We start from the raw sequence: 15,115 nt of genomic DNA on the forward strand, positions 1-15,115 counted from the left end.
TGCAACCGAGACCACGTGGTGCCTTCATTGGGTGGGAAAGTGGCAAACACATCTCAATGGGTTTGATTTGGTTATCAGGAGTTCAGAAACAAAAGTTACCAACGAGATTATATGTGGAAGTATTTGATGATAAAGCTAAATCAAATGCAATGGAATGACCACGACGAGGCAGTGATGGACAACTGTAGTTATTCTATCGATTAGTAATTTCTGGTAGATAGTTAAATTATGATAAAATGATGAAACAATAATAAAAAAAAAATACTGATTAATCAGAACTGGTGACATTTCTTTAAGGTGAAAATAGATTTCAGAACCTGTCGTTCACAGAATCAAAATGTAAACTATCGATTTTGGTTAAAAATTACGATTCGATTTAATATATTTGACAATATAGGTGGATTTCAAAACACGACATAACGACAACATAATTATAAACAATAAATATAGAAGTATAAGATATATTTTTTAGATATTTAGTTTGTGAATGTGAATAATAATGATTGAATATGTCAGTGAAGTGAAGAAAAATGAAAGAAATATAAATATTATAATATATTAATATAAACTAGATGTTTAACAAATTATAAATGTTTCATACTAGAATCCTATGAATTTTACCGGCATATTGATAAATATTCGATTTGAAAATATGTCTGGTCTGATAAAATATAATAAAAAAGGAAGGGGAACAAAATAAAACGTAATCAGAAAAATAGTCGTGAACAGGATTATTTTAATTTCTATATTTATGATACATTAAATTGGAAAAAGGAAATCAATTGATCTTTTGAGCGTGGCTGTAAAAAGTTGATCGGTGGAACTGAATAATAGCGGTTAACTTATTACCATTAACAACGTTTCTGTTCTTTTAGGTTGTTTTAATAAGTCTTGCATTAAGGTTTTAGCAAATGAGTTTGATGATGTTGAGGACTTTGCGGTACTGAAGCGTCCCCTAGAGGCCAGACTGCGGAACATGAAATATACATGAAAAAATAAAGATAAATTAAAAGTGTGGTGACGTTTTATCAACCCATGATTAAGCTAAATATAGGCCGAATGTATTGACTTTTGCACTGTATGCCAGCAATTACATTGAAAATATAACAATATTTTGCATTTCTTGTATATGTTTGAATGTAATTTAAAATGCTTTGATTGATTTGATGACTTTAATCTACACCCAGCCTATTTTCTTCCCATGATATAAACATGGTCATGGGGCCCTTATCAACACTGAGAGTCCCAACAGTCTACTGGGCCCCACAGACATTCCTTAGTCACACCGTAATGCAGACACGCCTCTCAAAGGACTAAAGGCTAAAAATAATTGTGCCTTTGTGACGTTATAATGACTTCCAGAAAACATACTAAATATATAACATACCCAATATGCTATTATTATATGACCACTTGCCTAGTATTAAAAACATTTTTTGTCACCAAAACTGCCACTTTTGTTGTTAGTACACAGATCTTAGTGGTATTCACATTATTTCATTGTACTGTTCATTCTTCTTTACCATCATCATTATTGTTATTGTTATAATTATTATTACGGTTGACATCATGATATTATAATGATAACCATCATATATTTTATTATTCTTTGTTTAATGAACTGTCTTTTCCTACTGAATGGAATAAAAAACCTGTAAAATCTGACAAATTATCCAACACGTTTTTTCGTCTATGAGTTGTCATGGTCACCAGTTAGGTCAAGCTGACAGCCAAAGAGCATTAGAGGTTGGTCAATTTAAATGATCCTGATAACTTGTGTCCAAGAAAGTAATCTTGAATTCAATAGAACGTATATGTAAATATTTGTGAAATAAACTTTGTTAAATACATTAAATACATTTTTCAAACATTGCTCTTATCAGAAAACCCCAAACAAGAACTTGAAGTCCAGATTAAAGGGTGAAGAAACATTTTATCAAATACATATCCATAATTAAATTGCTGAGACAGTTTCATAGCGAACAATTTATTTTTCTGCAAAACGTATCGGAAGGTTGCGGGAAAGCCACATATCTCTCCGGTATCTTCCTCCTTTGCTTAATAGATCTCAATGAATCATCCAATCATCCATATCAGTCAAAAGGTTTTTGAGGTTTAGCAATTTGTCTTACTATAACCTGTAACAATCACCCGGCAAAGCAAAGTTGGTCATTACAACCTGTTTGGCTAAAAAAAGGATTAAGAGTTGCAAATGGCTTATTTCAGATGACACTATCAAATTCAAACACACAGATTACAGTTGGTGTGCACAAAACATCCAGTTTACATTCAGGAGAGCAGCACAATTCCCCTCAGTTCCTCAACAACCCACTTATGTTACAGATACATATGATCATCGTGCTTCTTTTAATTCATCGACATCAATGTAAGACAGTTAGATAGAGAATAAATAAGAATCTTTTTAAAGCATCTCCTGACAACATCTGCATACTGTATGTGAAATTAAAATACTCAATATTATGTTTGTGCTTTTACCCTCCTGTAGTGTGACCATCACAGAAAACCACATTAGTAGTTTTTTTGGTCTTTTGTCAATTTATCTCTTACATATGTACATCAGTTTATCACAGACAAATCTTCCCACTGTTGATAGTTTAGCACACTAGCCTGCTCACATTAGCTCTGGTCGATACTGCTTAAAACATTACCTAATACTACCTAATAAATATGACTAGGTTAAGACAAGTTTAGTATATGCTAGCTATCTGAGCTAATAAGCAGATTTTGAAAGTACAGCTATAATATTAGTGACATTTATTTAACTCTCAAAAGACAAAATGTGTATTGTATTGTGTGATGGAAGTTCCTATCATTGTGATTTTCTCTGTGACTCAACTAACTAATTTGACATTTAGGTTCACACACCTGAATAGCATCACATATTTATGACACTATTATTAATTCATTATGGTCTTACAGAATTTAGGATCTGGAGATCTATCATTTATTACACTTATAACTAGTTCTCAACATTGAACAAATTATGCAATATGTTTTATTTTCTAAACTGTGTTGCAGCCACATGTCTTAAGTCTTAGTTGGAGATGGAAAAAATTTCAAATGACAAATAAAAGTTATAAATGTTCTTTTTTTCATCTGAACACAATGACCGATACTTCTCAAACATTTTCAAAACTCTTCTTAAGTTTGCACAACATCAGCCTGTGTGGTCTATAAATGGACAGTAAACATAAACAGTGGACACATTTACAAAATGTTATAACAAACTCTACAAAGGAAAAATAACTTTAACTTATGAATTATTTATTTTATTTTATTTATTTTTTTATTCTATGTATCCACACAATGTGGAACGTCAAATGAAATGTATCAGTCATTGTGTTCAGACGATTGTTAAACAAAAAAGTCAAATGAAACCTTCGAATGAAAATAAAAAAAATGATGTACTTGCCACTTCAAATTGTTTCATTAAGAATACACACACCACAGACTTCAGTCAAACAGGAAAAGGTTAATGGCACTTCCACCCGATTGTCTTGGCTTAAATATTCCCTTGATTCTTGAAGAACCTGACACACGGTTGCTTGAGCTCATAAATATTGTTGGGTTTACATAAAAACATCTTCCTTCAGCAGGATTATTTCGACTTCACTCGATCTGTCTGTGGCTGCGACTGTCAAATATCATCGATCTGCGTTGCGGCTGATAGAAGCAGCTAGTTGAGGTCTCCAATCTTTGACCACTTTTTGGAATAGTCATTTTGTTTTGAAGACCTTCCGAGGTCCTTAAGTTCTCTGACATTTCTTTAGAGAGCACATTCACTGCTGAGGCCTCGTTCAGGCTCCTTAAGGATGACAGGATCTTGCTGTCGTCGCCCGATGGGTGATAATCCATGATGGGAAACGGTGGACTCAGCAAGATGAGACTTTGTGGTCTCTGGCGGTTTCTAAAGGAGGGTCTTTGGAGAAGATTTGCTTTATTGGGTCTGGAACTGTCAACAAATACTTCTAGACTCGGAGCGTTTCTCCGCCTCATCACCGGTGCTTCTGTGGTTGGCACAGTTCTAACTGATTCAACAGTTTTTTCAGCAGTTTGGTGTTTTGGATCAGGTTCTTTATTCTCTATCTCTTCTGTCAGATCTGACATCGCTAAAGCTGGTGCCATAGTGTTTGTATCTGTGCTCATTTTTTGTTCTTTTTCTTGATGCCTGACTGGAGCAACGTCCTTCTCCTGCCGGGAATAAGGAATCTGACTGTACTGCACCTTAGGAGGGACGACGGGCACCGCTTTGGCCTGGCAGGTCTTGATCATGAAGGCAGTCCGCACTGATGACACGCTCACTGGTACAGAGTTTCTCCTTTGGGGCGCTTGTTCATTATTGAGGAATAATTCCAGATCTGAAGTGAAGCCGTTGTGAACGATTGCGGCCGTTGTGAGAACCTCTGATGAGTTTCTGTTCTGCTGGTTAGAAATATCCCGAATGCACCGCTGACCAAGGTCCAGATTCAGTGAGTAGGGTCGGGTTTTGGAGTAGAGATGTTCTTCCTTTCTCTCCGACGCTGCCTCGTAGGATACCTGTCGGTGAAACCGTTGAGAGGACGTCTGTTTCGTGGAACATTTTGCTGAGGAAGCTTGAGTGGAGTTGCTGCTGAGCCGCATTGGAACTGTTGGAAAATAGACACTCTTTTCTCCAGGTTTGCTGCTGTACGGTTGAGGAAGTTGCCCGGAGAACAGATTGGCACTAAAGGGTTCAGTATTGGGCAACATGTTTCCCTCCTGTGAGAGGAACGGAGACAGTTTGTTCAAGAGCTCCTCTACATCAGGTGAGTGTAGGGGACTGGTGACCCACTGCTTGTTGGAGCTGAGATCCTCCCATGACTCCACCAAGTCCAGCTCCTCATGACGCGCCTCATCGTCGGCAAAGAGATGCAGAGTATTAGGCCTCTCCTCCAAACATACAGACAACCGCTGGATAAGATCAAACTCTGGAAGTGTATTCTTACTTCCCGATTCAGTATTTTTGGATCCCTCAGGGATTTGGCTTTTGTCAGCTTTAGTGTAGTGATCATCTGCAGTGAAACCTTTCTCCGGGCCATTTTCCCCTAAAGGGAAAGAGTGCGTTTTGCATTCAACTGAGTGGAACCTTCTCAAAGGGGAGAGTGGAATCCTCTTGTCTTTATCAGCAGACTTTAGGAAGAGACTGTCTTTGTTTCCTGCAACCAGTTCTTCCAAGCTTTTATGAAACATGACGTCTGGCTCGGATGGTTGTTTTTTCGAGGATTCCACAACGACATGATCCACTATGGGTAAGTTGCAAAGTTTTTCCCGGCACAATACATTGAGCGACGGGGAACTGCGACTCCGTTTGGACTTCACGTCCATTGTTAACTTCATGTTGGCGAAAGGTAAGCTTAGAGCTGGTTGAAAGGTCTTGTCCAGCTGGTCGATCTCAGGTTCAACTATCTTCAGCTCCTGGCTGATGTCAGACCACAGATCCTCTCCACTGGATGAAATCTCACTCTGAAACAACAAATAAAGCTTTGTCAGAATGTTTAGCAAGATGGATGAGTGTACCACAATCCCCCTTTCACCTGTAGCTTAACTATGTGGAACACTCTACGTACTGAAGTTTAAAATCCAACCAATTTCAAGGTCTTCCAAGACATGTATTTGACACTATACTCCTGAGAAGTATAAATAACTTAAAGGATTATGAATTTTGTACCATATACATTCACAGATTAGTCACTATTAGCGCCTTGTGACCCTGGTATGTAAAAGGCGTTTTACAAATAATAATAACTTACTTATTTAAGCTATAATTAGCTGAATCATCACATTATTGACAACATGAATACAATTACCATTAGCAACACTATACAAGAATACATGACACACATAAGGTTCACACGACAGACGCAAATAATCAAAGGACATATATGAAGTCTGCAAAACATGCATAATAAATAATTAAAATAACAACAATTTAGTTTTAAGTATATACTCCATTCAGTATAATAGAATACTACGTTAACGGATCAATATCAAGAATATTTCTTCTCTCTTTACATTTTTAATCTGAAAAAAACATCTTGATCAGCAGAACATATTTTTTTATTTTTTGTTAAATTAGTGATGAAAATGTTTTACTTTATTTCAAAATTATGTGATTGTACATGTATGATTTGTTTGATGTGTATGATTTGCAGTGTACGATTGGATAAAACATGTACAGTACAGTAAATATAATGTAAACTAATGTTCGGTATAAAATGAGATTGGAATAGATTAAATCTGTTTTTAATCCAGAACTAAATATACTCAAGATACAGGGAATTCATTTATCCACTGTTTAGTATATTCTTGTGTGCGTTTTGAGAACCGTGATGTCCATGGACAGAAGTTGTTAGCTGCTTCATAGTTCTGTGAGGGTTCTGTCAGTTATTTGAAAATATATCTACAACTTTTAACTTTGGAATTCAAGCCAGGAAATAGGTGGCCTCAGTGGTTGATCAGTATTATTATCATATTTTAAAGTTATTTTTCTTGTTTTTATTGTATTGAAATGAATTTTCATTATTGCATCTTTTGTATTTTAAATGTTTAGAAGGTTTTTTTTAGGTAAATTATTCATTAAAAATAGCCCTCCACATACAACCAATCAAAAAAACATCAGTGGAGAGTTACCAGTTGCGTAACATTATGCTGGCTGTGCAGTTCTTCTTCAGCAGGCGGAGCTGTTGCGCTGTCTTCAATGACTTCTGTCAGCTTGTCCAGTTCAGCTTTATTTATCCCTTTATCATCTTCTTGCACGGGTCTTGCGACTCCTTGAATATATTGAGAGAGATACAGGCAGAATAAGTGAACAAGGTTGATTAGGAGATAAAAATAGCCACCCTTGGGTCATTGATAAGTATTTAGACGTTGAATGGTATAAATAAAGGAGTCCTACCGTCAGCTGGGACTCTCTCTACCATCTCATCTGTGACTTTATTCGCAGGTCCTTCTTGCTTCTTGGATTCCAGTTGTTTGTTTCTCTTTCCACTGCTGCTGCTTGGTTCTGAAGTCTCTCTAAACACTTTCAGAGTAGCTGCTTTGTCCCTGGCAAGGGTTCGACAAGGTGTGCTGTTGGTGCTGATGACAGCCGAGACCCGCAGTGGGACAGACACTGCGAAGGGCTCAGAGATATTGACGGCTCTGCGCTGATGCCTCGGGGAAGACTCCAATGGGAAAAAGTTCCCCGGGAAAGAGGGTCGGGAGGAACTGCTTTGGGATGCACCTGAGTACAGCATCCTCCTGTTCTTTGGAGATGTGGGCTGGCTGCCTCTCAGGTCGTCACCTTTGAACACCTTCAGTTGCTCTGGAAGTGTTTTCTGAGGCGTCCCTGAAGCTGAGCTCTTCTGGTTGTAGCTGCCCCATCCACCTGTGGCGCCACTGGATTTCTTCCCTTTAAAATCCCACTTTTGTTCATCTTCACTGAGGTCATGCAGGGAATCAGAACCGAGCGTCCTGGACTTCATATTTTGAAAGGAATAGCTGCTGCTGGCTGGGCTGTTGTCTCCACTCTGGCCCTCATCTGCCACCACCACACATCATAGAGGAAGTTAAATCACCGCTTTTCCACACACACACACACACACTCTCATAATTCACCTGTAGTTAAAGAGCTCAGCGACTCCATGCTCCTGGAAGGACGCAGCGGTGTCTTCTCTATGAGGAAATGACAGTTAGTCAACCAACGTCTGACTTATATATTATATTGTTCGTGTCATAATTCTTTGCACGATTGCCAAGTCATGATTTGTGCAGTGGTAGTCTAGGTAATACTTTTTTTGGGGCCTGTTCTCTATGCGAGGCCTGAGGCCTATTGCACAAAAGTAGGATAAGGGATTAAGTCGGGCTATCTTGGTTATCCTGGCTCAACATATCTATGATCCTGTTGCACAAAGCGGGATAGAGGACAGTGGGATATGTTTTGACATCAGTTACCATGGAGATGTATTCTGTGGAGCTAGCCTGCTCCAGACCAGGATAAGTTCCAAGAACTATTTGATCTCATCCTTTATCTCAGTCAGAAGTCACCACAAATCAATCCATATTTATTATACTGCACACTACACACTCTAAAACATTCAACTAAACCCTCTGTAATTATTAAAATATGTGTGATCATTAGTTTACATCATTTTAGAAAACTGATTCTCTTATTATTTGCCATTTACAATTTCCCACAGACTATACACAACCCATATAGATATGCGAAGAGTAACATGATGTTCCTTTATTTAAGGATAAACCAAAGCAAAAAAACACAGCTCATTTGTGACCAACAGTTGGTAAAAATGGGCTATACAAATGAAATGTTCTTTTCCTTTCAAAGCTGAAGTCCCACAGTGGCATATGAAAACAGACAAGGATGCAGGAGCCTCCATGTAGGCCTGTATACAATTATACTAACAACTCAATCAAATCAAGGAAAATTAAAAGAAAAATTTACCAGTGAAGGCCATATTTAACTTAAATTGCATATTAACGAAAATTATTCAAAAACATACTGGTCTCAGACCATCCAACCACTGTCATCATCCGGGAAGATGGCAGCATTGTCCCAGTCTATCAATGATATCACTGTAGGGGGCGCTCTTCTTCCTCATGCAGGCCACATGGTGGAGGACAGCACATGCCACAATTATATCACATGTCAGGGCTAACACTCAGTGGAAGAGACCTCGAGGGTCCTCTGGGGTTGGAACCCAGGACCTTAAGCAACAAAAGCCAGGGTCATACCCCTAGCCCATCAAGCCATGAAACAAAAATGCATTTTTTTCCCCTATAGCTTTAAAGTGAGTTTAGCAGCATGAGACAAATATGAACATGGTTTAAACTGGAATTATTCTAAGCAATGTTTCTTTTTTTATTTTTATTTTGTCTTTGTGTTCTTCATAGGCTTCTCAAAGGATGTCTTGTGGCCCTTGTTGCCATAGTGCATCAGTGAATCTGTGATCGATCGCGGGTTCTAGTTGTTGCATTTATCCAGGATTGGTTTCACCTGATCAATCCGTGTCTGCTCATCCTGGCTTGGCCTTTGTGCAACCAGGTAAGACTGCACGCTCTTGTTTTGGATTCATCCAACTCAACTTACTTACTTATCCTGGATGTCTCAATCCTACTTTTGTGCAATAGGCCTTTGGTGAGATGGTGACTACATTTGTTTTTATTTGTGGCAAGCCCTTTTAACCAAACAATGTCCTTTCTTTTGTTTAGTAAACAATGCACATGTGTGCCTGAGGAGCTAGAGACGCTTCACTATGACGTTGTATAGCTGCTGCAGTTACAGGTCCAACAGTCTAGAACTTGGGAATGACTCACCTGCAGATCCCGTCCTTATGAACACGCTGCCATTTCTGCTCAACTTGCCTTTTGAATCCCCCGACCTTCCCAGGTTAAAGATGGATTTCCACTTTCTTGACTTTCCATTTAGCTTTCTTCTAAAATCATAGATTTGACCAGTTCAACAACATGTTTAGTAAATTGAGTATTGTAAAAATGTACGTACTTTGTGTCTGATAGGTCAATGACAGTATGGTAAAGTCCAGCCTTGCTGGTGTCGGGGAGGCTGTTCTCTCGCTGACGTTCTTTGTGAACAGGATGATTTGGACTCAACGATCGGGCCTGAGCTTCCTCCAGACTCATCAACTTCATAGGCCCACACTGACCACTGATCGGTAGCGTGGCATACTTCTCTCCACACATCAAACTTGGACCTAGAGAGAATCGGGAGAGTATTTGTTAAGAAATAGCTGAAGAATATAATAATCATAACACCAATCATACCATCTATGGGTTTTACAGGTGCAGTATCATTAAAGATCTGCTCCGTGTGGTTCAAGATGAACTCAACCACTGACTGTTGGATCCTTACTTCCTGAAAAGCCATGTCGCCGTTACCAGCCGAAGACTCAATCGCTTTAGATCTGAGACAGATTTACAGAAATTGATTAATGTTGAAACTTTAGATCTGCAAGTTCAGTCGCTACTCACCTGAGCAGGTTAGGAGCCCACACTAGAGCCAGGTTGCGTGTGTGCATGTTCGTCTTCATGCTCAGGGTGGCCAGGTGAGCCAGGTGCTTGGTGAGGAACTCCAAAGTTCTGTGAACATTCCAATTTTTTTATTTTAAAGGTTTAAAGGTTGTGAGAGTTAAAAAAAAAAAAAATCTGACCTGAAATGTGGGCTTGGCAGCTCTTTGATGACCTTCTGGATGTGAAGTATCCTCTCATGATCGCCTCGGACAGAAACTGTCTCCTGTGGATTGGTATACCAACAATAATCACCTGCTTTCGTGTGATATATTCATTTAAATCAACTTAAAGTGGGGAAAGTGTTGGGGTGTGACGGTTAGCTAGCCATTTCCTCCCCCGTGTTGCTCTACATATACTTGATCTAGTTTCAGTAACTCATAAGTCCTACAAACAAAGTGTTTAGGACAAGCAGATTTTCTCTTTACTGCCTTCAAACACAATGCCAACAAATCCTGCCTTAAGTTAAGTTAAGATACACAGAAGACATACATGGGTTCTCTCTTTAAAAGCACATGAAAATATATCAACACAACAACCTGAAGAACCTATTTATTGTCTTGTCCATCGTGATCTTGGAATACTAGAGCTAAGTTTGAGCTACAAGAGAGTCATTTTCCTCCTTTATCCAAAACTTGTTTGAACTTACTGTGAATTTGCCGTACAGCTCGTATGTGAGCAGTGGATTGGGAAGCTCTCTGAAGTAGAGCTTACATAAGGAGCCAACACAGTGGATGTCCTGGAGGTACACTTCCTTTGTAAGGTCAGGGCACATCTCGGAGCTGAATTCCTGCCTGTGCACACACACACACACACACGCAAGCAAACACACACAAATATGCAGACACACAGACACACACACACACACACATTGAGTGGTCATGATCTTAAGGGACTTGACGGACTTTAAGGAAACCAAAGATGAAGCAGATGAGGCGAGGATGTTTGAATATTCAGAAGCAGACTTGTTAGGGAAGTTTATGATTCAAATAATGAATTGATTTGAAATCAGTTCAAGAGTCGAAGACGAGAGAATCTCGTTAATGTCTTACCTGAGTCGCTGGATATTAGAGGTGATGCCTGAAAGTCTGTAGATTCCATCCACAATCCCATGTTCCTCGATAAACTCAGCACATTTCTGTAGAACCTGAGGAACTGAAGTTGAAAGAGTTACTACAACTACTAATGTATATGCATATACAGTATATTTATTGAAGTCATAAAACCATATATAAAAAACAATGTAAGATATAAAGAAACATATTCAATTAAATTATTGCTACTGAAGTTTGTTTACTTACAGATCATTCTTTAATCTTAATGATTAAAGAATAATAATCTTCCTAATTTATTTATAATCACAGTTCTTTCCTGAACATTCTCTTATCTTTGCTCCCTTATTTGTCCTTTGTTCCATCGTAGCTGATTTTGAATCCTCAGAGCTGCTGCTTGTAGGTGGACAGGAAGTAAAAAATGGTTTGTTTGTTACAGAGGAAGGTCGACACACCCGGCCCTTCTAGCCACTATTACTTACGCCATTTCCACTAATAGAAAACTGCTTTTGAAATCTGATCAGCCACCCGCACACCAGTGTGTACTACAGTTCATCACATATTGCACACATTTGTTGGCTGCATCTCTATTTTGTGTACCAAAGATTTCTTAAGTGAAATCATACAATTCTGTGAACTCTCAAAGAAACAAAACAATCACTGTTGTACTCATGACTGTGAGTGGGCAAGCGTAAGAGTAGACATAACTTTTTTTTTATGTGAATATTTATTATAAATTGTTTTTATTAAACATTATATGTTTTCCAGAGATATAATCCTTTAATCTTAAAACGTTTTAACACTGTTGAAATTACCAGTAAATACTGCATTGTTTGGTAGCTCAGCCTTTTTTCACGAGACATTCCTGCCAATTATCTGCTAGCTAGATTTCATATGTGTTGAGGAAAAGTGGCGTGTTTAAACTCAATCCTAGCCAGCTCATTTTTACTATAGGATTGTGAAGAACATATGAGACAGGTTTGATAGAAAATTATTTTCATTTCAGTACATTGAATAAAATGGTCAAGTTTCCAAGAAGATATCACTGAAGCAACAGGAAGGCCATGTCATTAAAGATGGAAATATTATTTTGTCACATGATTTTGAAAGGGAAATAGATCTAGTACTGCACATGATGAACATCTAGTTTTTTATTTTCTTTACACAGATAGCAGGTGTAAAGTTGATACATCTTATAGGTCCATATAGGGCCTCAAACAATGAAAGAAACGTATATTGCACCCACAGCAGCTGGAGATCAGTCACAAAAGTGCTTCAAATTGGACATCATTTCAGGGACATAACATCAGTTGCTTTGTCAGTGACCTTTGTTTAGCTAAGCTTCTTCGTCTTACAATTTTCTTTTGAAGAATTTATTAAATGTCTTTTAAACAAGGTGAACATATCTATCTTCCCTTTAGAGCCACATGTTGTCGAGTTGGTGAAGCTTCATTTTATTTTTTTTTATTAAGTAAGTTTGAAACGTTGACTCATTAATGCGGCTGCTTTGCTGAGGCTAGTTAGGCTAGCATGTGACAGATGTATAAACAATGAGCGAAGAATTCTGATAAAGACTGCTTACATCATGGTCTTCTTATCTTATAACACGGCACTTTTCTGTTTACAAAAATCCACTTGTAGTGTAATTACATTCAATTTCATCATAAAAAAACAGGGCAACTCAAATGCATATATGTATGAAACTAGGCCATATGAAAAATATCCAGCTAAGTTAAGCACACCGTAGCTAAAGGATTATGTTGAGTTGAGGTGGGAAATATATTACAAATCTCAAATAAAAAACAAATAAATACAAACATAAAGAGCTGAATATATATTTGTTGAAAAGGAAACTTCTTTGTCATCTGGCAAGTCCCTTTTAATCTAAGTGGGACATTTTAATATAGAGAATTAAGTTTAAAAAAAAAAATGTTGAGAAAAACCTTATTCTAGGTCACAACCAAATATGATGTTAAAGTTGTCATAGTTGGAAAAATGTAAGAAAGGTTTTTAGATCAACCTGGAAAAGGAGTATGCAATATACCACAATAAAAAAGTTAAATCAAATGAAAAATAAGAACAATATGTAAAAAAAACAAAAAACATTTGGGAATACAGTTCATATCTGGAGTTAGTATTGATATTTATATAGTTAAATAGTTCCTTAACTTGAAATTCATATTGGTGATACATCTAGATTTGATAAAGCTGAAATAGATAAAAGAAAGATGGAAAAATGGAGAACAATTGTAAGTCACAGCTGGTTGTTATTTGCTACTGGCCACAGTGTTGTGTTGTTGTCACTTAAGACAACCTTATTTTGCCTCAAACTTGCAGAACTGTTTTTCTTGAACTGAATGGAGATAAACACAGTTGGATTACAGAGTTAACTCTGCCTTTCTGATTTTTGCTGCTTTGCCACGTTTGTCTACACCACTGGAGCGTTTTTATTGACGACTCTGACTCTGGCGACTCGATGTTTTCTGGAAACTTAAATTACTTTGGTGCTAAACCATATAAAGTATAACAAGTAATAACATTTGTTTTTGAGGATATTAAAGCCAGTTTAAAGTATTATGATTTAGAGAAAAAAGAAGAAATGAAACAAAACATGGAGCACCTTAGCGCTAGTTTACAATGAAATTGATTTTTAGATACATGTGAAAATATGAGCTATTTTGTTGTATAGCTACGTCTTTTTTCTCAACTACCAACTACATTTTGTTATTTATTATATATATATAAAAAAAAGTTTGTTCTTATGTTTACTTCCTTTAAAATGTTTAATAATTTACTTTATCTTTATTTGAGGTCTTGCAGGTCACAATGGCAAAGTCGTTTTTTCCGTGTTTTAAAACATTTACATCTACAGAGATAAAAAAATAATAAAAATTATAGTAATAAAAATGTGCCACCCCAAGCCCCAAGTTTCCCCTGCTGGTGAAACCGCACATTGCATTTGACACCTGTAAAGTAAGTTTGTTGACAAAGTGATGTCACCGTGTGGTCTCTGTAGTAAATTAATTGGAGAAACAGATGTCCATATGACTGTGGGTGCAGCTGAGACCCCCCTCCCTCACTTCCTGCCGAATGTACCGCCTTGCATTGTTGACACATCCGACATGTCTTTCCCAAAGTTTCTATACGACAACTTTTCTTTATAGAACCTGGTGGAAATATCTCCTTAGAGTTGATCAGACGTTTATGAAATCTTATCTGGAAGTACAGAAAAAACTTTTTCTGTTGGTGGGTTTGACTCAAATTGCTTTAAAAAATGTCAGAGAGCCACACCCAGAGTGGTAAACGAGGATTTAATTTGGCCAATGGGTGAACCGATTGCCATGGCAAATTTAAAACATATGTAGCCCCACGGTCTGTTCTACATCCTCCTGGTATTGTTATGTAACAAACGTTCAGTTGGTCAATGTGAGCGATAATGTCATGAAGCGAGGTGGAATGGAGGTTTACCATCTTGTCCTGAAGTCTGAAGATGTTCTATCAGGTCACAGCCGAAAGCATTTTCATTCCCTTTCTTCTTGGACTTCTGCTTGGTCCCTTTATTCTTCATGTGGCTCCACTTAGTCGTCCAGCCGATTAGAAAACATTCGCAGACATTGATCCATATGACCCCGGCACAGGACAAGCGTGTAGGTCAGAAAGCAGCCACATAGACATCCCAGCGAGCAGCTCCAAAAAAAGTCTGCATCCGCTCACACCGGAGGAGGCTGAGAGCAGAAGTGACGTCACTCTCCAAACTCTCCCTCCTCTGGATCAGCTCTGCTGTGCTGATAAGTGCGAGTGTTGGTTGGCTCGCACATAGTCGGCTACTTTATCTGGGAAGGAATTGCAGAACTAGCATCAGAATCAGAGTTTTTCCTGTTTTCCTCACCCCTGCCCAGTTCCTGCCGTTATCCCCTCCTCCTTCCCTTCATTCCACACTGACTTCTAAATCACAAGAAGCATTCAGGAGTCTCAAATCATCCCAGAAGTTTCTACAGTACATC

At 37.9% G+C, this 15,115-nt stretch overlaps 1 protein-coding gene across 3 annotated transcripts; it reads right to left on the reverse strand.

Moving 5' to 3' along the window:
- Positions 1–1,959: 1,959 nt before the first annotated feature.
- On the reverse strand, positions 1,960–14,982 carry arhgap31 (Rho GTPase activating protein 31). 3 transcript variants are annotated; one of them, XM_087808000.1, is made up of 12 exons: positions 14,580–14,982; positions 11,112–11,214; positions 10,709–10,853; positions 10,203–10,285; positions 10,024–10,131; positions 9,817–9,956; positions 9,539–9,746; positions 9,352–9,467; positions 7,636–7,692; positions 6,935–7,558; positions 6,670–6,809; positions 1,960–5,502 (listed from the first exon to the last, which is right to left on the reverse strand). In XM_087808000.1, exons 1-12 carry the CDS (start codon positions 14,677–14,679, stop codon positions 3,631–3,633), a joined length of 3,696 nt encoding a protein of 1,231 aa, XP_087664126.1. In that variant the 5' UTR covers positions 14,680–14,982; the 3' UTR covers positions 1,960–3,630. The 3 variants fall into 3 exon arrangements, with proteins under 3 accessions (XP_087664126.1, XP_087664129.1, XP_087664125.1); XM_087808003.1 differs by having other exon boundaries at positions 6,682–6,809; positions 9,352–9,470; XM_087807999.1 differs by having other exon boundaries at positions 9,352–9,470.
- Positions 14,983–15,115: the final 133 nt, after the last annotated feature.

This window comes from Callionymus lyra, chromosome 14 (genome assembly GCF_982586985.1).
Source record: "Callionymus lyra chromosome 14, fCalLyr1.hap1.1, whole genome shotgun sequence".
Taxonomy (NCBI): Eukaryota; Metazoa; Chordata; class Actinopteri; order Syngnathiformes; family Callionymidae; genus Callionymus; species Callionymus lyra.